General features: G+C 40.2%; 1 protein-coding gene across 2 annotated transcripts; it reads right to left on the bottom strand.

Annotated features, from left to right (window-relative positions):
• Positions 1-576: 576 nt before the first annotated feature.
• Positions 577-22,273, bottom strand: LOC122884863 (proto-oncogene tyrosine-protein kinase Src-like). 2 transcript variants are annotated; one of them, XM_044215323.1, is made up of 13 exons: positions 21,838-22,272; positions 12,814-13,086; positions 11,256-11,355; positions 10,328-10,345; positions 9,089-9,187; positions 8,732-8,835; positions 6,687-6,836; positions 6,444-6,599; positions 5,435-5,614; positions 4,915-4,991; positions 4,665-4,818; positions 4,325-4,456; positions 577-3,718 (listed from the first exon to the last, which is right to left on the bottom strand). In XM_044215323.1, the coding sequence occupies exons 2-13, from the start codon at positions 13,076-13,078 to the stop codon at positions 3,510-3,512; spliced, it is 1,644 nt and encodes a 547-aa protein (XP_044071258.1). In that variant the 5' UTR covers positions 13,079-13,086; positions 21,838-22,272; the 3' UTR covers positions 577-3,509. The 2 variants fall into 2 exon arrangements, with proteins under 2 accessions (XP_044071258.1, XP_044071267.1); XM_044215332.1 differs by lacking the exon at positions 10,328-10,345 and having other exon boundaries at positions 21,838-22,273.
• Between the last annotated feature and the right edge of the window lie 531 nt (positions 22,274-22,804).

Here is a 22,804-nt window from a genome sequence, read left to right as displayed (position 1 = left end):
ACAATAGTTTTCACATGAACAGTGAATAAAATGTGTTGGTATTTTATATTTTCTTTGGCCAAACTGAAGTTAAACACCATGAGTTGTGTTCTACTGCATTACATCTGCATTGAATTGTCACAATACTATATAATACCACTGAAAGTCAATAAATGACCACCTTAATCTGATCCGAGTTACACATTTGACAAGACTATCTGATAGATCTTCAACTGATACTTCACTCAGCATTTACACTTAAACTTAACTTCTTTCAGCACTTCCATTTTGACTGCCACTTCAACTTAAAACTATTTTTCAAATGCAAATTTCCAGCAGCGAGCACATACATGTTCTCCTGGAAACTTTGTGTGCCTTTTCTCGTTAATTTCATTCATGAAATTCTCTTTACTCTGCCTTAAATGTCCCAGAAATTCTGGCAACCTGAAGTGATGATCCTCACATCACACGATCACTTCTCTAAACATTTGGCTTGTGGTGCAGCATGCTCATCATTTCATTAAGAAGTTACTGAGTCATGTGCAAACAGCATGATATTTCCAGGTTGAAAAACAACACACACACCAGCACACACTCTTATCAAAACACATTTGAAAGATAATTTATTGCACATTTAAAGAACATAAAGTGGCACGATACCCATTTCAATCCTGTTACATCGGAAACAAAAAAAGACAAAAGAAGTCCTTACAAAATGCTCACACCTTCTGTTTATGATCATTGTTTTGGACTTTAGAACAAAATGGCCATGAAGTTGCAGGAATGCCAGACCGAAACTGCATAGATTTATAAAAAATAAAAAAAAAAACCATAAAAAAAACAACAACCCAGAGACACTTCTTTAATATGGCACAGAGAATCCAGTCAGACCTTGACATTACTCATACTTGTCATGAGCCCATCAACTTCCACATTGTCCCAGTAACTTACAGGCAGTTCAGTGCATCAGAACAAACAGGGTATTTCCCATTTTAAAAAGGGAAAAAAGCACCGATAATATCTCGGAAATATATATATATATATATGCCAAGCCCAATTTTAAATAGTCTTTTGCAGATATGATAGGTGTTAAACAATATAATTTTATGTTAAGTCCAATATTAAAAAAGAAAACATTCCTTAAGCCCCATTTACAGTAGCATCTTATTAAAACATTTTGGGAGCAGGCGTGCGTCACTGTAAAAACCTCAACATGGAGGAGCAATTAAAGAAAAACTACACAAAAACAAATTACATGATAGTCAGTCATTTGTTTAAGATACTATTTACATCTTTGACCTCATTTTTTATATCATATCACAACCCAAACTCCTTTTTCATTGTAGTTTTAGAATCATCCGCATTGTTGATTAAATTAGCCATCAGGATTCATCATCACTAGATAATTTCATGGTGTTAGTGAGCATGGACCATCTCTCTTATGGCTGCATGGCTCATATTTTTGATAACTGGTTTCATAGCATTTGTTGGCAACAATCTATAACATATCTACTGTTGCTGCATCGACTACGTCAAACTAAACCACTGTGAAATGTGTGACACCCAACAAAAATACCTGCCATTTGAAAGTGGCTTACATGATACAAAAACCAACTCTAAAGAGCTACAGTATGTACAGTATGACAGTAAGGACTGGCAGCAGTGGGTAAGATATAAAAGATAAATAAATTAAAAAGGTTGATGGCACAAATGTTAAGTCTGTTTATGATCCCCTCGCCTCATCTGAACCTTGAGTAAACATACACGTGTTGATGTACAGTACAGCATAAATACAAACCCAGCCAATGGTCAAGAGAAGAACGGCACAAAAGCATGCTAACTGGTTTTAAAATCAACTTTTACATTAAGTCAAACACAGTTTTATTAGGGTTACCTGATCAAAGGTTTACAGTTTCATTAGGGCCGCCTGTTTGCATATTTTTATGGACACAACAGCTGTGAAGTGAATGAAAACCTTTAAACCTTTTGAATCCTTCAGCAAACAGTAACAGGTTTATCTATCCAGTTTACTCACTAACATGATGTTTACTGGGGAAATGGTTCAGAGTTTTATTGTAAATTGTAAGTAAACAGTTGCCTGTTTAATAACTAAAAAACCCCAAGTAAGCCCCTTGATAATAAGACATTATATACATGGACAGCAGTAATGAAATGTGATTTGTTTGGCACACAACAACATAGGCTTTTACACTCAGGGTTTTCACATTTTGAGCTGAGTAAGCTCAAGATGTGAATCAGATTACTCAAAATGTGTAATCAGATTACTGTATTAAACAGTAATGTGATTAGTTTGGTAGCCATATCAGCCTCTTAGTAGGTCACATAAATGTTTGATGAAAGTTACCCCATTTATGCCTCTGAGGAATTGAGCTGATGACTATTAAAACTTCTCTTTAGTGCCATCATAACTGCTGATTATTTTCAATGCAACTTTTCCGTTAAAATCAAGGTCAATCAAAACAACAAGCATTCAAACACTACCTGCATCAAAATAATTTTTAATCATCAAGGTTGGTTCCAGCTGGCCGTTAAGCGTATGTCAAGAAATACAGCTAGAAAAGAGAAGGAGGGTTGAACAAGAGAGAAAGGCCTCAAATTTTTCAAACCTAATTTTCAGTGTTACAGAACCTGCTTGATGAGTACATTTACCCCGGCACTACCATGATAATGGTTCTAGCAACCTTGCCTATTGATAATCACAGGAAAAAAAAAAAAAAAAAAAAAAAAAAAAAAAATCAGGAACCTTTGTCTGCCACTGAACAAAACCCTAAACCACATATTGTCCAAGTAAACTTAAATAAAGATGCAAAGTAGCGTTCCAGAGCTGAGTTATTTGGAGACACTTTGAAAAGCAGCACTTGAGAAAACTGGAGAGAGATACTAAAAGTCAGACAGAAATAGAGGAAGAGAGGAAAGAGGCAGAAGGGACATAAAGGACCTTAAGAGAGACAGACATTCCTTTGGCACCTGAGCCACAGTGGCAGTGCTCTTCTGTGGGCAGAAAAGGTACCAGATGAAAAGAGAGACAAGACAGAAGAGGGAAAGAGGGAGGTTTCGCTAAACAGCTCATGTCTGATTGAAATATCCTCCCTTGACCTTCTCTCTTCAACAGGAGGTTTATTCTTTTCCCTCTCGCTCCGTCTGTAGATCCTGATTCGGTTCCTCCCACATCAGTCAAAAACATTTACCCGCAAATGTAGTCCCTCGATCAATTCAGAGCCAGAGTCTGTCCAACAGGAGTTACAGCCTTGAACCTCACTTCTGCAGGAAAACTGTCAGTAAACAGTTAAGTGCTTGCAGAAAGGAGGTTCTCAGGTTCTTCTGTAGCAGTTCCTATATGGCACATGATGGGTGTTCTGCAGGTTTTCTACCTCAGTTTTGCTTCCACAGAATAATCTCAAATTCCTCCCAGGTGAGTTTCACAGGCTCAGATCCTCCCACAGGTGCTCCTCTGAGGTCAGTTAGTGCAGATCGTTCTGTGTTGAGGTTTTCCCTCCAGGTGTGTGGTTCTATAGGTTCTCCCCAGGCTGATACTGGGGTTCTGTGGAAGTGAAGTAGTCTTCTAGGAAGCCCTGCAGGTACTCAAACGTAGGCCTCTCTTCTGGGTCCTTCCTCCAGCAGGAAAGCATGAGCTCGTGCAAGGAGCTGGGGCACTCTGCCGGGCAGGGCATCCTGTAGCCGCGTTCGACCTGGTCGAGCACCTCACGGTTAACCATACCTGCCGAGAGAAACAGAGAAACAAGAAGTTAAATAAAATCAGTAATTATAATACAGAAAATATGACTGAAATTATTATTAAAATTATTCAATTTGCAAAACACCAACATCAAAAATATTTTTTGTGGCAATCAGTGCATGACGTTATTCATTTAAAATTCCTAAAACATTAAATAATCCATTCTATAGTTTCTCATTTTTAGGGTTGCAACTAACGATAATCTTCATAATCGATTAATCTGCTGATTATTTTTGTATGGTCTATAAAATAGTGAAAAAAGCCCATCCCAATAATAACAACATGATGTCCTCAAATAGCTTGTTTTGTTCGACCAACAGTCCAAAACCCAAAGATATTCAGTTTACTATCAAATAAGACAATGAATAGCACAAAATCCTCACATTTTAAAAAAGGTGGATCGAGAAATGTTTGGCATTTTTGTTTGAAAAATTACTTTTGACGATTATCAAAATAGTTGCAGACTAATTGTTTCAGCTATTATCATATTATCCAACAACGTCTTGTTAAAGAAACCCTTGTTTGAATGGGGAATTGTTCAGGTGCTGATACACTGTGAGAGTCTTTGTTTGTTAGTGGAGTCCTTACCTGGATAGGGGACTCTGCCTTTAGTTGCCAGCTCTGTGAGCAACACACCGAAGGACCAGACATCAGACTTGATGGTGAAACGACCGTACAGAGCTGCCTCCGGTGCTGTCCATTTGATTGGGAACTTAGCTCCTAAAGAGCCACACAGTTATGAGTGAGCAAAATTTAAAAGCACCGTGTTGTAGAATAAAATAAACATTTTTAATTTTTTTTTAACGTCTTTCCAATTCTTTAGTTGTCACTTTTCATCAGTAAACAAATGTATATTTCTCTCTGTAGCTACTTTGACATTAATAGAAATTAAAGAATAATCTGTTGGAAAGAGGAAGGGTGGACTTACCCTGTCTCGCAGTGTACTCATTGTCTTCAATGAGTCTTGCCAGACCGAAGTCGGCCACTTTACACACCAGGTTGTCTCCCACCAGGATGTTGGCAGCACGCAGGTCTCTGTGGACGTAGTTCATCCTCTCCACGTAGGCCATGCCTGCTGCAATCTGGAGGAAGTGAGGAAGAGAGGACAGGGATTTTATAATAAATACAAAAATTATACAGTTTTTTAGTGGGGCTGAACCAACCGTAAGTAATTTTACCTGAGCGGACATGTCTACTAGCTGAGGCAGACGAAGCAACTTTCCTGCTTCCCCTTTAAGGAAATCCAGTAAGCTGCCTGTGAGTGCAAGATAAAAAATGTTTTTGGGTTTGAGTTGTACATAATGCATCAAATGAAAGTTAACCACCAAATAAATTACACATATAATGGACATTTGGTTAACCTTAAAGCACAAGCTATCATCTAGGTGTGTTTGTAAGCAAACCAACGTCATAGGCAGTAATATATCGGTATTGTTAGAAATGTTTCCATACTAACGCTGATACAATACCTGGATTTCGGTATTACAACAATCCTTTTTTTATTTTTTCATATCTTATTTTGACAAATATAAACAGATTTTTATAAACACGATTATGAGTCTGAGCAAGCATTTGCCAGCTTCCAGTATTTGACTGGTTTGTGCTACAGAAGCATTTCAGTCGCTACCAAAAAAAAAAAAAAAAAAAAGTATTAAAGTTTTATACCCAGCACTTGTTATAGTCTGTATCCTGTATTACCTTGGCTCATATATTCTGTCACAATGTAGATAGGTTCCTCAGACACAACAGCATACAGCTGGACCAGCTTCTCATGCCTCAACTTCTTCATGACCTGTGCTTCCTGAAGAAAGGCCTCTGGAGACATGGTGCCAGGCTTAAGGGTCTTAATGGCTACCCGTGTTGTACCGTTCCACGTGCCTGTCACAGAAATCACGACAAAATAACAATTTTATTAGAATAGTTTGACGTTTTAGGAAATACACTTATCCGCTTTCTTTCCATCCGAGAGTTAGATGAGAAGATCAGTGCCACTGTTATATCTGTCCATTCATACAATCAGCAGCCTGTTAGCTTAGCTTAGCATATAGACTGGGGTAAAACAGCTAGCCCGGCTCTGTTCAACAGTAACAAAATCCACCGACCAGCAGCTCTAAGCTCACTAATTAACACGTTACATCTCGTTTGTTCAAGAGTTTGAAGAATAAAAATGACAACTCGCCGTTTTATGGGAAGTTATGTGCCGGACTGTTTCTTGGCTCTGAGTAGTTGCTAGGCAACCAGCAGAGATTCCAGGAAATTACTGCGGTTAGCAAGGAAATAGTCCAGCACATAATCCCCCATAAAATGACTAAGTGTTGTTTTTACATGTTTATTGTACAGATTAACAAACAAGATATAACGTGTTAATTAGTGAGCTAAGAGGAGCTGGTACTCTAATTTTGTTACCATTGGACAGAGCTAGCTGTTTCCCCCTGTTTTCAGTTTTTGTGCTAAGCTAAGCTAACCGGCTGCTGACTGTAGCCTTGTATCTAACGTGCAGACATTTTTCAAAATGTCAAACTATTCCTTTAATCAGAAATCAATTAGCTATAATAGCTTTTACCAGGATTCACCTCATCAGTACACTTCAAGAAAAGAGCAATTGATCCTCATATTTTGTATACTGAATGTATAACCTGTCTATCTGCCGTGGTGTGAGCGGAATTCAATCCATTCCACTAAAAAAGGGGTGGTGTGTAGGTCTTACCCATCCAGACCTCTCCAAAGCAGCCCTGTCCCAGTTTAAGGTCGAGGCGGAGGGACTCTCTGGGAATCTCCCAGGCGTCCCTGGCCAGTCCCTGGGTCTGAGGTTTGGCCACAGGACACACATCTGATAGAGCGTGGCAGAGCCCATCAGAGTGCTCTGAAAGAGGTTAAGGGCAACAGTATTATAAAAAGGTTATAAGCTACTGGCATTACCATCAGAGAGCAGATGTGTCTGAGTACTCACTGCGGTAGTGGAAGACTAGCTGCTGCAGGCTGGTGAACTGGGTGCGTGAGGTGATGTAGAAACCTCCACTATCCAGCTTCCTGATCTTGTAATGTTTAACATTCAGGCCTTTGGTGTTATCATAATCCAGCACCGACAGGCAATATGCCCCTGTAAACAAGCCAAAACAGACAGAGACAGGTTAGAACAATAAAAACCAGGCGTATTTGAGCATGTGTGACAGCTGCTCTGTGGAGTTTCCTAGCAGCTTTGCTGGGCAAGTCCCTATTGGCCCCCTGAAGGGCCCTGGAAATTCAACTAAGCTTTTCTGTCCTTGTCCGTGGCCCACTACTAAGTACAGTCTGATCTTCCTGAGTAAAACAGTGATAATTGTTGACTTGTTACATTACAAACGATTAAAACAATAGATTATTAGATCAAAAATAAAAAGTGATAAGTTTTAAGAAATGATTCAAAAGACTTAGCAAAGCTAAGCTCCACAGGGAAGTTGCTCCACAGTAAAGGGAAAATGAAAAATCTATCCTCTTTGATTTGGAGTTTTGCTGACTGATGTTCACTCTTCTGAACTGACAGTACAGTACTGTTCCGGCAGCTTAACCACTGAACTATATTAACATCCATGCTAAAGACTAACTCTCGGTCAGACATTATTATTATTATTATTATTATTATTATTATTATTATAGATACAGCCTAAACAAAATTATTTCCTGTGGTTATCTAAATTTGTGCAGAATATAAGGCCTCCACGCTATGCCTGACACAACTACAAAATGTAACCCATCATTTTTTTCCACTCATATATGTAAGATAAGGCGCATAAACACCTCTAATAAAAGCTGAAATGAAGTGGGTTACGACTTGTGTGCTTCTAGCCTGAGCCGTACAAATCAGATGCATCATGAACAGTCTGATATGATTTACACTTCATACAACATATAAGCGGCTTCTGCTCCTCTGTGTCACACTATGAACCTCACATTTGACATCTAATACAGAACACACCCAGAAGCCAGCACACCTCCTGCCAGAGCTCTTCCTACTCTCCCTGATCCTCCCCCTTTCATACAAGTCTCCTCCTTTAATGTTCTTCCCCCTCTCCGTGCCTCTCCTCCCCTCTCTTAGTGTATGTGTGTGCGCACGTTGGGAGAACAGAGACTTATAGCCAGGGGGAATCCAGCACCCTTCTAGGTTGACCTAGTTCTGGCAGAGTGATTCACCCCTATCAATTCACAAGCCCCAATCAACTCAACTGTGCTCTTTCCCTTTTTCTCCCAGTTCCACCAAAACAAACCCCTTAAGAGCCCATCTATGTCACAGGGACTACATCTGACAGCAGAGCTTCAGAAAAAGATGCAAAACTCTGCCACAAACAGAGAACAAAGATTTAGTGCCATCGGCCTGTGTGAAAGTTAACAAATGACTTAATTACGAGGTTCTGCCTCTTTCAAATTGAGTCCCTAAAGATCCACTTATTTCAAAGTAAGATCACACTTGCTGTGTGGAGTAAGCTCCAGGGACACAGAGAAAGTGTCATGACGTCCTTTTTTCACACATTTTAAATACCCAGCGAGTGCAGAATAAAAAGCTCAGGGTTTATGAAACATGTTTTGTAGTCAGAATTTTCTCTGATATGGCATGATTACAATCTTTGGTCATTTTAAAACTTTGGGGCATTTTTGTTTTTGCTTCAAAAACAAACAAACAAACAAAAAAACACTTCAAACGGTGAAAATAAATTATTACCATTCATTTTCTGTTGATTGACTAATTGATTTCAACTGTACATGCATGTCTCAAGGTTTATTCCAGGTATTATAGCCTGCCCTAAAATGGTTAATTTAATGTCTTTTAAAATAATAATGTCATGGTAAAATAAATCAATCTACATTTAGTTTACCAGTTTGTACATTAAATGTTTCTCAAAATAGCCTTAGAGACCCAGATTTAATACATTATAATAAACAGACACTGAGAAAAGCAGAAGAGCTAGACCATCTTGATAATGACTGCCTGTGGAGTGATGCAAACGTCTGCACTCTCACCTTTTGTGGTCTCGCTCTCCCTCACCAAGAAGGTTCCTCGTCTGTTCTGTAAGTTCAGAAGGAGCCTCTCTGAGTCACGCCGAGTGATCTTCCCAAAATACCACCTGCCAAAGTGGGCCACAGAGAATGAGATCAGTAAGAAGCTACTACTGAGCGCCTGAAGTAGGCAGGCAGAAATACTTTTTCACTGGAAATAAAGAAGACTGTACTGGGTGGTATATCGGAAAATATTGCTCTATACTCTTTATCTTAGCTTGTAGAAGTAGAATAAAGCTACATTCAGGCATTGCGCTAGGAAAGGCCTTAAATCTCTGTAGGAAACAAAATTGCAAGAAAAAACAAGGGAGGATAATGTACTCTTCTGCTTGGATGGAGTCGGACGGAGCCACATAGTTGCTGGGGATATAACCACTCTCTCCTGTCGTCAGGGAGCGAGCGAGCCACCAGTCCCCTTCTCTGTGACACACACAGAGACAGGGACAGAGAGAGAGACCACAACATTTTCTTGGTTTAATGATCTTTTAGTTTATTCCCCATTAAGAGACATTATACAGTACTTGATGAAGGAAGAATGGTTTTAGTCTATATTTTTCTTATTGTCAGCAAATGCCATGAAAGACCAAAACCAACAATGCGACTCCTCTACAATATCTGTGGCTCTCAGCAACAAGCCCTTTGATTCCTATTGAAGACGTAAATCTTTAAAAATTAGTCATGAATATGTGGTTTCATTTTTAAAAAAGGCTAAATGATTTCCTAAAAACAGCTGGGCACTGTAGTTTTTAGCAAACAGGAGTACATTATGCATGGACTATTTTCAGCTGCGGATGAATACATTTTGTACTTATTTATGGCCCAAGGAAGGTGTATGTGGGATTGACTAAACTAAACTACAGCCCATGTTCATCATAATGAAGAAACATATCAACCAGTGCAACAATGTGGCTCATTTATGTTTTTAATAGTTGTTGGACAACAATTAAGGTCTACGCCACAGAGAATAAGCTATATCAGACTTTGACCACAGAGACAATACTTGTTAGTCAGATATCTTTATGTTGGTTTTGGTCTTTTCATGGGATATGTTGCCAATTAGAAAAATATTAAACATTACCAGACTCAACCATTAAATATTACAGTATCTGCACCACAGGATGCTTCAGATTGTGTCTTGGTAAGAAAGTTTACTTATGATACAAGTTAAAACTTCCACATTGCTCGACTGACGACCCATAATGTTCTTTACAAAACAAAGAGGAAACCTAAAAGATTGAGGTTTTAAAAAAATACACATCTCATCCCACACCTAAGTGCACTTAGTGAAAAAGAAAAACACATTGTTAAGAGAAGACAGACACAGGCAACCTTTTGTTCTACTTGTAGTCCCCCAGTTTACATTTTAGACCTTTAACTGTTGCTCTATATCCAGAGATGTTACTTACCAAGCAAGTCAGAGCACCAAATCATTCTATATCTCTAATATTTACCAATTAATTGCAGTTACACTACGAGCTTGATCAGACAAATCCATGCAGCAGCAAAGGGACGGTGAACAAAAGGTTGCGTGAGATTTTTATTGCATTAAGTATTACTGACCTGAAGCTGTACTTTTTCCTAGGAGAAACCATGAAGCATGAGGAAGAAAGAGAGAAAGAGAGAGAGATAACAGACACAGCAGACACATCAAAACACAGCAAGGAGACACAGCAAGGCAAGCAGCACAGCACAGACAGATAGCAGAGGAGCCGAATATGCTGTGGGACTACACAGTGGGGCTGCACGAGTTACAGTGTTTTTAAAAGTTTCATTTCAGTGCAGTCTGGAAAAGTTTTAAAAATTCTACAATAGAGGACTGCAGAACTTTACTATCCATAAATAATAATTTCTGCATTTCATATGGGATTTCTGGACTCACTTTATATTGTGCAATATTAATTAAGTATGAATTCATTATATTTGTCAGCCCTACTATTTAGTGCCAGACTAGAGATAAAGAACAGCAGACCAGACTTATGGCAGGAAGTTATGGAAAGAACTCATGGGAAAAGAAAATAACAAAATATTGTTCTGATTTCACAACACTCGAGTGGGAATTATAGTCCAGATACTTTTACTTGAATACAGCAGCTTTTAAATACACAAAGCATTTTTCACTTGCTAAGTTCTGTTCCTTCTATCAAAATCACACCACAACACAGCAACACACAGTTTTTAGGTGTTATGTTATTAGGTGTGAGTGTGTATCGTGCCATGACAGGCTCTCTAAAAAAGCGTCTTAAAAATGATGATGATGATGATGACAGTTGCCCGGGAGCAACAGAATGCATTAGTAAAGTGCCGATCTGCTCTGTTTTAGTCAACAGATGGAGAGGATCAGACTCTGCTGTCTGCATCACTCCACAGTTACCAGCTCTGACTGTGTTCATTCACATACACATTTGTGGCACTCAGGCTCACATGCGCGTCTACAAATCTGTTCATTTAGATTTTTGTGAAGTTGTGGCAGATGACTGTTGATTCTTACGTGTTGTTGACAATCTGCAGCCTGTCGCCTTTCCTAAAGGTCAGATCAGATGCTGTCCGTGACTCATAGTCATACAGTGCCACAAATGTAGTGACACCTCCTGCAAGGAACAACACACACACACGCACACACATTTAGGGAACAATGTAATTAAAGACATGGGTACTTCTCCTTAACCTTATTCACATTCACTTCCAGAATCTAACTTTAATAACAGGTCTAGCCCTTGATGATAATTTGCTCTATCTTCTGTAAAGCTATAAATCCTAATTTATTTTGCCTCTGCTCCACATCTGTATGAAACAATTTACCAAGGCCTAATGAGAATTATCGACATTCAGGCTGCTTGTGACCGATCGTCCGTGAAAGACAAAGCCATTATACCATTGGTTTTCTATTTTCTGTGTAGCTTTGTACCCCTTCCTTTTAATGAACTTGTGATCTAAACCTGGGAACTCTCCAGCCAATCATCGATCGGCTCATTAGATGAACGGGAGGAGGCGGCCAGCAGAGCCGTTCCTGATACACCAGCAGCCCGCCGCTCTCTTGATGGAGCAACATTAAACTAACCATCTGGCCGGTCTAGACACATTACAGCTTAATGTCAAGTAAAATCAGGACAGTGTTCAAAGTCAAAGAGAAGGTTTTAAGTATGTTTGACAGCTGATGGTAGGAAAAGGAAACAGTTTTCAAATATTTGAGTGAGTACATGACTCAGTTGAATCAGTGTATGAATCAGTTTCTAGATATGTGTTTTTTCTCAGGACTTTTGTGATCTCAAACTGAAAGCAAGTCTGTGGGCTGACTCAGAGATAAGTCAAAATTCTATTAAATCTGTTTCCATCATGCAGTTCACACTAAAAATTAGCATCTCTTCAGTGTGCATTCTCCGGTCATTGTGCATGCAATATTACTTTAGCTATACTGTGTCACTCATATTAAAGCAACAGTTTGATATTAGGGTAAATACATTTATTTGCTTTCTTGCCACGAGTTAGATGAGAAGATCGATACCACTCTCATATCTGCTTAGCTTAGCAAAAAGACTAGAAACAGGGAAACAACAGAATCTGCCTACCAGCACCTCTGAAATTCACAAATTATACGGGACCATTTCTAGGCCGGGCGCAGTGACTTCCTGGATTCTTGTCACTGTAAGTTTACTAGGCAACCAGCAGAGACTCCTGGAACTCCTGAGATATAATGTGTTAATTTGTGGGCCCTGTTTCCAGTCTTTATGCTAAGCTAAGCTAACTAGCTGCTGGCTATAGCATCATAATGAACGTACAGACATGACAGTGGTATCAATCTTCTCATTTAAGTCTTGGCAAGAAAGCCAATAAGCCTATTATTATTATTCTTTTTTTTTTTATTTCTTTTTTTTTTTAAACTGCTTTAAAGGAACACAAAATGACAATTCGTTTAGGTCACAACCTGAAACATAAAACTCAAGAATAAAATCTTATTTAATAGCATATGTTATTTTACTGAACTATTTCCTGTAATCAGTAATACTCGGTATTTACATACCTAACCAATCTCACAAAGTGTTGCCTACCTGACAGAGGTCCTCTCTGAGGCGAGGTGATGGTGCCTGTGTGGTCCACCCCTCCAAAGAGAGCCAGCTCAGGAGTGTTTGTCGGGGCGTGCTGGTGCTGCCCTTGATGCCCCCGCCTGCCTGTCCCGCCTGCAGGGCTCCTGTTGGGGGTTTGGGTCTGCTGGGCGGGGCCCAGGTGGTGGAAGTGCCCGCTGTCTGAGCCTGTGCCATCCAGGCTCATGGAGCGCTGGCCTGGCTCCTTGGGCTTGCTTTTGCCCGCCCCCATATGCAGACCTGGGAAGAGAGCCAATGATGTGTATCAATGCAGTATTTTAAGTCCCAAAAGATGACAAAAAGGCTTATTCTGGGCTGATATCTCTATTTCTTGTTATATGCCAAATAGGACTGAAATGATCAATCAGTTAGTCGATCAACAGACAAATAACGTCAACTATGTTAATAATCGATTCATTGATTAAAACAATCAAATCAATCAGTATTTTTTTCAAGAAAAAACACACAAATCATTACCTGGTTTCAGCTTCTCCAATGTAAGGATTTGCTGCTTTTCTCTGTTTTATATAATTGTAAACAAAATGACTGTTGGTCGGACAAAGCAAGTCAGACGTCATCTTCCTGCCTCTGGGAACTGGCATTTTTCAATATTTTCTGGCATTTTATAGACTAAATAATTAACCATAAAAACACTGACGGATTATTTGATAATGAAAATAATTGTTAATTGAGGCTTAGAGGAGGGCATGTGGATGTCAGTCTACTTTTAAACACGTATTAATATTTAAATCAAGTCTGATCCCCACGTATCTGGTTTCATGAGGAAAGATGAGGTCAAACCACAGCCAAAAAAATCTTCCATGTCATTGGAAAATTAGAAATAAGAAACTTGATTATTTGTAAGAGTGTTCATTTACCGACACGATTAGTAATTACTGTCATTTCAGTATGACTGGGCTCAAATTAAGTAACAATTCCGTGTAACTACTGTGACAAAATATGAAAGCTGTTGAAAACCCCTCCAATTCATTCAGGAACAGGAACGGACCCAGTTTCAGTTTCTATTCATTCACCTTTCTCAAACAAAAATTCCTCTTAACAGTGTGCGCTGTGAGCGTCACATTCATCTTTGCTCTCCTAATCCACCACAGAGTATCCCTGGAACTGTTCCAGGTTCAGTTAGAACCGTTTAACGTGCAAATACTCTGAACAGGACACCTTGAAACAGTCAACACACATACATTCAAGGCCATTCCTATCTGTTGATTTAATCTGTTCTGAATCAATAAGCATCTACAAGGAAAACAAAGCTTCAAACAAAGAAGCAGTGGACTGTAATGAAACCGAGTGCTAAAACTAGTGCGTTGACAAGGACAGAAACAGTTTCACCTCCGACAAGTAATTATACCGCCGCTTCTCCTTTCCATCCTGATGCCCAATACATCTATTACGGCCTGATAAATGCAACAAGATTGCGCTGTCATGATGAGTGCAGACAAAGACAAACATGCTCAGACAGTCAAGTGCACCCACAGAAAGTTGGAGTGCCGTGCTCACACACCAAGTCCAATACACCCCTCGAGTCATTGCAGTGACTCACTGTGAGACCAGCTATTTCAGGCCAGCTGAAACAGAGACAGTCATACACACATGAAACAGCCTTGTTCCTTTGTGAATAGAGGCACTCTCAGTTCCAGACACAGTGTATGCGCCATGTGTGTAGGTGTGTGTGTGTGTTTATGCGTGTGAGCAGCTGCTCCTTGGTCTCTGGAAAACAAGGCTCTATCGCACATCAACACCCAACCACAGTTGCATCTCACATCCTTTTTCCAGCACACTTGTGTGAGTCTGATAGACAGGGCAGAGTTATTAACAGACAAGGAGGAAAGAACTGGCAGAGGCTGTAAAAAGAACGTGTAGGTGGTTGTTGTATACTGCACGGACAGCTGAGGCTTAGTGGGTGTTTTAAGTGTAATGTGCAAGCATAACATAATTACACAGGTATGGGAATTCGCAGAGATATGGAAGGATCTCACTGTGGAGATGTGTGGGCATGTAAGCTTCTGAGTGTGCACGAGCGTGAGCGATTTCAAGCACACACGTACAGTCATGCGAGCTTTGATTCAACTCCTGCCAGGATGTAATCTGGCGCACTGGGGGGTTATCGTATCCCATGGTGCAACACTGAATCGCACAGAGATAGGCCTGTCACTGCCCGATACGTGCTGGCTACCTGATCCATTCTGGACATGCGCAAAAGTCAGCGCATGGGCAGAATTTAACCTGTTTTACGACACTGCCCGACCCGTTCCACACGTGGATTTTTTTTACGCTACTTTGAGAGATTTGGTTCGTATTGGCGGTCAAATTAGCAAGTTAGTGATACGAGATTGTGCTATGTTTGATACTGAGTTCTACGCAGCTGGGAAAATACCACCACTTTGGTCTGACTTTTCACAATCAATGTTAATAGAAGAGGATATTGGCCACGTCACAAAAAAACAACATCATAAGTGGTAACGCATAGACGGTGCAAAATGGTTTCAGATTGTCAATAACTGCCTGATATCAGACAGGATTGTCAACTCGACAAAGTGGAGTGGGCGGATTCAAAAGGTCTGGACCCAGGCTATCAATAACAAGCATTAAATAATCTTTAAATAGACTCTCCCTGTGAACTGCCAGTTGTTTCTGTTTACATAAACTTTATGTTGCACAATTTTATTTCTGCTTGTGTTTTGTGATTAGTTTATTTTATTTTTTTCTCAAATACTCTCTGTATTGTTATTTGTATTATATTGTATTGGTAAAATATTGTGTTATTAATAAAAGTAAAAAAAAATTAATGTTCACACATGCAAGGTACAAATCAGGTAGGAATAAGTATGCGCTTGTGCAGAACGGATCGGGTACTGACAAGGCCCACAGGCCTGCAGGAAAAGTGGACAGGACTGTGTGAATTGTGTGAAGAGTAAACTGCTCGATTTGGCTAGTCCGGAGAGCAGTAATGGACTTGGGCAGGCTGCTACAGCCTCGAACATCTACCAGCTCACTGAGGATCAGAAACACTTAGATGTTTAAAGTACAAAACGTAAGCAGAGAGGACCGTGAGTGATCACAGTCTTAGCAGATTTTAAGCAATAATGGAGGCACTTATGCAACAGATATATTTAGCAGTCCACATAGTCAATATACGCAAACAAGCAGATACTTGAGGTGCTTGAATCCACGCAAAAACTACTGTGAAATGATCATCTGGAAAGAGCCAGTGCTATTTAAAAACTAATTGGTGATGTGTATTTTAAGATGGAATTTATCTTTAAGCATCAAATTGCACCAACTTCACATGTTCCTGTTCTACATATGGCTTACTTTCTTACTAAGGTCAGATTACTTTAACTTGACATTCACTGACCAAAGAAGAGAGGCCTTCCAGAAGGGTTTCTCAAGATCTGATTGGGGATTTTAGTCCCGACTCCTTTCATCAATGGTCCAAAGCCTGAGCACCTGAACTACAGCGCAGCCCAGAGAAGCACACTGCTTTAGGATTGGATTAAAAAGGCAAAGAAGATACTGCAAAACATCCGATTAGTTGGAACTAACGGTACACTTTCGTTTGTGAAGTAACTACTCCCAGATGGGTCACTATGTCTGTTGATGTGAAGATATATGGATGTGTAAAAATACTGTGACACTAGTGTTGATGCAACAGGTCAAAAGTAGACTTAAGGGCAGATCAGTTGTATTGGATTGTATTAGACTGTACAGGTGTACCTAATAAAGTGGTCACTGAGTGTATGTATACGCATACATGAATTTGCTGACATGTGCTGCTGCTCAGTTATACGTTTAGAAATGTCCTCTACCAGGATTGATTCTATATAGAAGGCACAAAGAATTATGGCCCAGTTTTGATCGAGTAGGGATCATTGACTTATAATTTTAGTTCATGTTACATGTTTACATACTCATACCTTTCACAGATTAAATTTGCATCTCTTAAAACTTCCCTCTAACTAGTATATAGCACAGGGAATTTGGACACAGCTAATATCTTTCTCTTGGACAGTTCAGCAGAACAAGTACCTGGCTGACTGGGACATTTGAACCCTGATCCTCTGGTTGAAGGAAAGTCAAGTCGATTTGGAAAATAAACAGGTTTAAGCACGCACTGATGAGGGGAGGTAATGATCCTTGACCAGCACTGCAAGCAATCCCAGTACAGTGACGGCAGAAACCATGTCCTATGAGAGTCACTTTCCCCTGGTTCTCTCCATGACGCTGCAAACACCAGAGTACCCTTGAAAGCCTCAGAGCCTGCATATGTAAACAACAGAGCTAGCTCTGAAGCTGAGCTTCACGCTTTTTCCTAATATGGTGTCAGAGTGCCCTAATATCAAGAAGTGCTAACATGTGATTACTTCCAACATTATGATACAAAATGGAGGAGAATGGAGGAGCAAAGATGATGCACTGAAGGAGACAAAAGCATACCAGACAAATGATAGAAGAGGAGAAATAAAAAGATGGAAAAATGATGAGGAACGGGAGATGAGGAGAGATTTCCATCGCTTGTGAGCTTTGCAATTCAAGGAGCACAGAGGAATGTGGGAAAACCAGACTGCACCACACTGCTACGACTGCCAGCGACTGCAACAAGAACAGGCACCTGAGCAGTGGGAGGGTGGGATGGGAGGAAGGAAGCGAGGATGGAGACGGGGGGTGGGTGGGTTTTTGGCGGTAACAAAGAAGCTATTTTCCCAGTTTCCTGGGACACAAATCAAAATCTCATTCCAACAGAAACTCTTGTTGCGTAGCTTTACAGGATCATCATCATTATTAATATTAAATACCCTTTCTTTCTTTTTTTGACTGTATTGGTGCATGTATGTATGTAAAAAGTGTTTTCTGTTTGTGATTTTTTCTAATTTCTCTTAATTTAAAGCAGTATGAGCTGCATTTCGGTGTGCTGTAAAAACAAACTTATGTAACATGATTTAATTACATCACAAAAGCTACAATAAATGCACAGGCATGCTGACTGTTTACATAAAGTTGTGCCTGGTTGTGTTGTGGGAAAGGAGATTTTAAGGATTAGATATGAATCATGGCAAATAGAGGCTTTGTTCTCCGAGTGGCATTTACCTCAGAACCACCATGGAGTTCAAGAGCACTTCAATTTCCACAGAACATTTATCACTAAGCTGTGTCTTTCTCACAGTCTCAGTGTTGACTGAGTCTCACACTGTCTCTGTACATGAACTGAATACTTGGTGTGAGGGAAATACTGTAACGAAAGGAACATAAAGTAAAGAAGAGAGCTCAGATGCCTGAAAGGAATGTGAGTCAATGAAGCAGGCAAGTCCTAACACCTGTCAGGTACTGACACTGCATCACATCAGTGTTGACACAGCCAGTATTTTCATTATGCTTTATTTGAGCATGGGCTCCAATCTGCCTTGGAAAATGGCAGAAACCTACACTGTGATTTCCGATCTGACTCCTTGATTAAAGGATAAGTTCACATTTTCTCAAGTCTGTCTTAAAGCAACACTCAGGTGCCCATATGTACATTGAAACTGTTTTTGGTTGCTGTAATTGTTCCTCCTGTCCATACTGGCCATCAAGAGATCCCCTCTTTACGGGATTCCAACGTAGGTCATGGAGGTCAACATCTACAGTCCTTGTTCGGTGTAAAAATACATTCAATGATTTCAATATCTCAACAGCTACTGGATGGATTTTCATAAAATTTGGTCCAGACATTCATGTTCCCCTCAAGATGAATTGTAATCACTTTGGTGATCCCTTAACTTTTCATCTAGCGCCATTAGTAAGTCAAAATTTTAATTTGACCAAATACCTGCAAAACTAGTAAATGTTAGCATGCTAACATACTAAACTAGGATGGTGAACACGGTAAACATTATACCTGCTAATCATCAGCATGTTAGCATTGTTACTGTGACAATTTTAGCATGCTGCTGATGTTAGCACTCAGCTCAAAGCATCGTACCCAAGTCGCTAGCATGGCTGTAGACTCATACTCCCTCTTTTTCTTACTGTCCCTCCACCACAGCTCAACAAAGAGCCACTGTTCAGGGAAACAATGAGGGAATGTGGTACTAAAATGACTAACTTTGGAAGATACCCACTTGATTAGAGTAACTCAGACTGCTGAAGCCTCATATTAGCTTCAGATGAACTGGAGAATGCATTCTTGCACAGAACGAGAGATGTGGATTTTGTCTCTTACATTGGAATCACATCAAGAAGTAATCTCTTTAGGGCCAGTATAGACAGGAATGTTTTTTTAAGGAAGACTTGGCAAAGAAAATGAACCCATCCTTTAAATCCTTGAGGGTCTACAGTCTATATTGTGCACCAGGTCATAGCACCTTTACTTCAGGTCTTCCAATTGTCTGATGAATTATCTGCACATTGTAATCTTGTGGAGGAAATTAAGTTGCTGGTTTCTAATTTCATCGTATAATACAAACTAAATGAACAATTAGCCTAGACGCTGAAGTTCAATAGTATAAATGCAGCAATTTGTTGCAGAAGATTATGTTTCAAAGTGCTGCGTTTGAGACACAATGTTTTAATGCTAAAAGTAGTTATGGTTTTTCACAGGTTCCAACTGCAGAATTGAACTCTTTCTCACGTTTCCTGTGTAATCAGCATTTGCAATCCTCCATCTGAAGCTGAGCACACAAGCTGTACATTTCTGGTCCGGAACATAAGCACATTTGGCCATAACAAACCTCAATGAGTCACAACAGACGGTAACAGTTGCCACTGTGCTGCAGAGAGTGAACGAGCTCGAGCCAGGCGAACGGGAAAATTATAGTTTGCCCTGGGGAGGAGAGGCGGTCGAGGGGCAATGATGATTCCTCAAGATCAAAACAAGAGGAAATGTGCACATTAGTGTCACTGTTTTATCCTACTATATGCTGGATGATAACATGAAACAGTGCAGTCCACATGCATGTACAACACACAGATCGTCTATATATAGCCTGGGTGAGAGAGCGATAGAGAGAGTTGATTAAAAGAGGGACAAAGAAAAGACAATGCAGTCACATAACTATCAAGTCTTGGGAGGCCTCAATCAGATATTCTCTGTTATCTTTTCCCCCCAAATCTTTTGCTGACCTCACTCACTTTGCAAAGTCTGAGCCTGTGTCTAGCTGTCCCATCTCATCTCCCCTCTTCCTCTGTGACAAACACACAGAGGAAAAGCAAGAAGAGGGAGAGGAGGAGAAGGGGATTGTGGCACTCAGCTGATAAAACCCACTTCCGTTTTCTGTCCATCTTTAACTGGTGACTCTGGCTGCAAGTGATCCAGGAATATGAGGAATATCCGCTATAGCATGACTGACTCTATAAAGAGGAGGGCAAAGGGTGGGGAAGGATGACATGAAGGCTGTTTCATTTCAGAGGTGCCACGCTCTTAGTAAATTATTAACTCTACAAATTCATAGGACTTTTATTATTGACAGCCTGTAATCTCAAGTTCATTTACAGCCTCTCTTTGTAATTTACAGGATATTAAAATAAACTAATATTTGTTCTCCACCCCAAACATGTAGCCTATATATTGCGTCTTGAAAAAGGTACTTTTCCTGACAGAAACAAGAGTTTGTTTGACAATTATAGCCAACTAGCGCTGCAACAATTAGGCGATCAACAGACAAATAATCTGCAACAATTCTGATAAGGGATTAATCGCTTATGTAATTTTTCAAGGAAAAATGGCAACAAAAAACATTCAGCTACTAAAATGGGAACATTTCCTGGTTTTCTTTGTCTTTTTTGACAGTAACTTGAATATCTTTGGGTTTTGAACTGTTCACCGGACAAAACAAGACATATAAAGACGTAACCGTGGACTTTGGGAATCTTTTTTTTTTTTTTTAATATCTTCTGACATTTCATAGATCAAACAATTAATCAAGAAAACACTTGGTGGATTATGTTAATTAAAAGAAATATTTTAGCTGCAGCCCTAAAACAAACGTCAATCTTTTACTGCTCTCTGAGAGGGAACATTATATATTTGACCCACTGCATGTACTCTCTCTCTCAGCTTGTAAAACCTTATTCGAGAGAAAGTCATTCAACAATCCTAGTAGGTATTTTGATGTTATTTGTCGCTTCATGTTTATCAGATGAGGCCAGCATGTTATTGCATCTTCTATGGTTTTCCAGGTTAAAATCCAATGTTGAGCTTTTCCATGATTCATGTGTCTCATTTTTAGCAAACCTGAATCCACTGCCTTATGGAAATTAGCTGGAACTTGTCCAAAACCCAAAACCGACAGTAAATAGATTAGCCACATCATTAAAATTCAATTTCCACGGGATTAAACACCAGCAAAGCTGCTTTCAAAGAAACAAGGGGTGGGGTAGTAGCTGCCTACAGGAGTAGCAGCTGTCAAGATGATAACGTCTTTGCTATGGCAGGGAATGAAAAAAATAAAAACACATCAACAGTCCGGGTTTTCCAAACTGATCCACATTAGGCACGTAAACAGGGATTTGTGAATGGCTGGGATAAAAAGCGACAATGCTGCTGTCGTAGGCTTCGGCTAACATACAGCGCATATGCGGCCTGATGAATCAAAACAGGTGCCGTTACAGCTCCATTTTGAATTTCGATGTATTGTTGGCTCTGTTTTCTGTGCGCAATCGATTTAGTTCGTCTTCAATGAGCATTTTTGTTCGCGAGAAAGTCAGAAATATGATATTTGCACATACGGTGCGCATTTTGTGTGAGGTGCAAGTAACTGGTCAACAACGTAGCCCTGGCACAGACTGAGTGGCACTGACCAAATGTGCGAGCAACGCTGACTGAATGGCGTGTGCAACAATGAAACACAAGTCAGCGTGAGAGTGGGGGTCTCATACGCTGTGTGTGAAACATCAGTATGGGGAAAATACGCATCAATAAACCAAAAGCCCTTAATGTAATTCCGAAATAAATCTCATTTCCTCGCATTAAAACGCCACGAGCTCTAATTAACTCACCTTTGACGCGTCTGGAGATTCAGCCCAAAAATCAGAGACGCGCAGCGAGGAACCGTGTTAAATCCTTATGGCTGTCCTCATTAGAGAAATAATGGAAGCGGATGGCCAGTTGCTGTGGAAACCTCGGGCCAGCCACGAATCCCATTTAGTGAATTTCGGCAGAATCGCAGAAAGGGGAGGTCATGCCGGGGACTGCCTTCAGGAGCAGAGGGCACAGCTGCCGGGGCGGCTGCGGTGGGCCGGACAAACACCAAACCTACAGTGAAGTAGCCTGTTCAGCTCGGAAGAGTCGACGGCGCGGTACATTCATGCGAGGAAGCAGGAGTGGTGTGGTGTGGACAAGACATGCCTCATAGGGGGGAAGGCACGGGATAGTGCCTCACTGACGAAACACGAGAGCGCAAATATGATGAGTCTGGATGTTACGTTTTTTACGCAGCAACGGCGGAGTCAAGAAGATTCACGTCGTGTTGCGTAACTATGTTAACTCGACGCCGTGACAGTTGAATTCACCGAGGCGTCTGCAGGCACGACAACACCCCAGTTTAGCTTTTCTAAAATCATTTGGAGTCACGATTGAGAAGCTTTTGTTTGTAATAAAAGTAGTTGCAACAACACGACACTATAGGTCAGCATATATATCTTTCGTATCACCCACAACACAGTTAGCTTCGTTGCTGGCTAGCAGAATCGGTTGCTAAGCGACAGACTTGACTGTTATGAACGGTAACTTTGGGTCGGTCAAAGTTAGTTATTAAATGCCTTACTTATCTATTTAGTTTAATCTTCCCTTATTATTTATCTTTTCATTTTGGATTTTGTAAACACTGCGGGTATCATCAATGTCTGAATATCATGCAACAGGCGAAGTTATGGTGCCATACAATGGGAGTAAATATAAGGCCAGGACATGATCTCATTCTGACTCATTTAAACTAAACTTAAATTTAGCAATGACTATAAACAG

This window comes from Siniperca chuatsi, linkage group LG2 (genome assembly GCF_020085105.1).
Source record: "Siniperca chuatsi isolate FFG_IHB_CAS linkage group LG2, ASM2008510v1, whole genome shotgun sequence".
In the NCBI taxonomy this organism is placed as follows: Eukaryota; Metazoa; Chordata; class Actinopteri; order Centrarchiformes; family Sinipercidae; genus Siniperca; species Siniperca chuatsi.
Note: the sequence above shows the minus strand (reverse complement) of the source record. Positions and strands in the feature narration are given on the sequence as shown.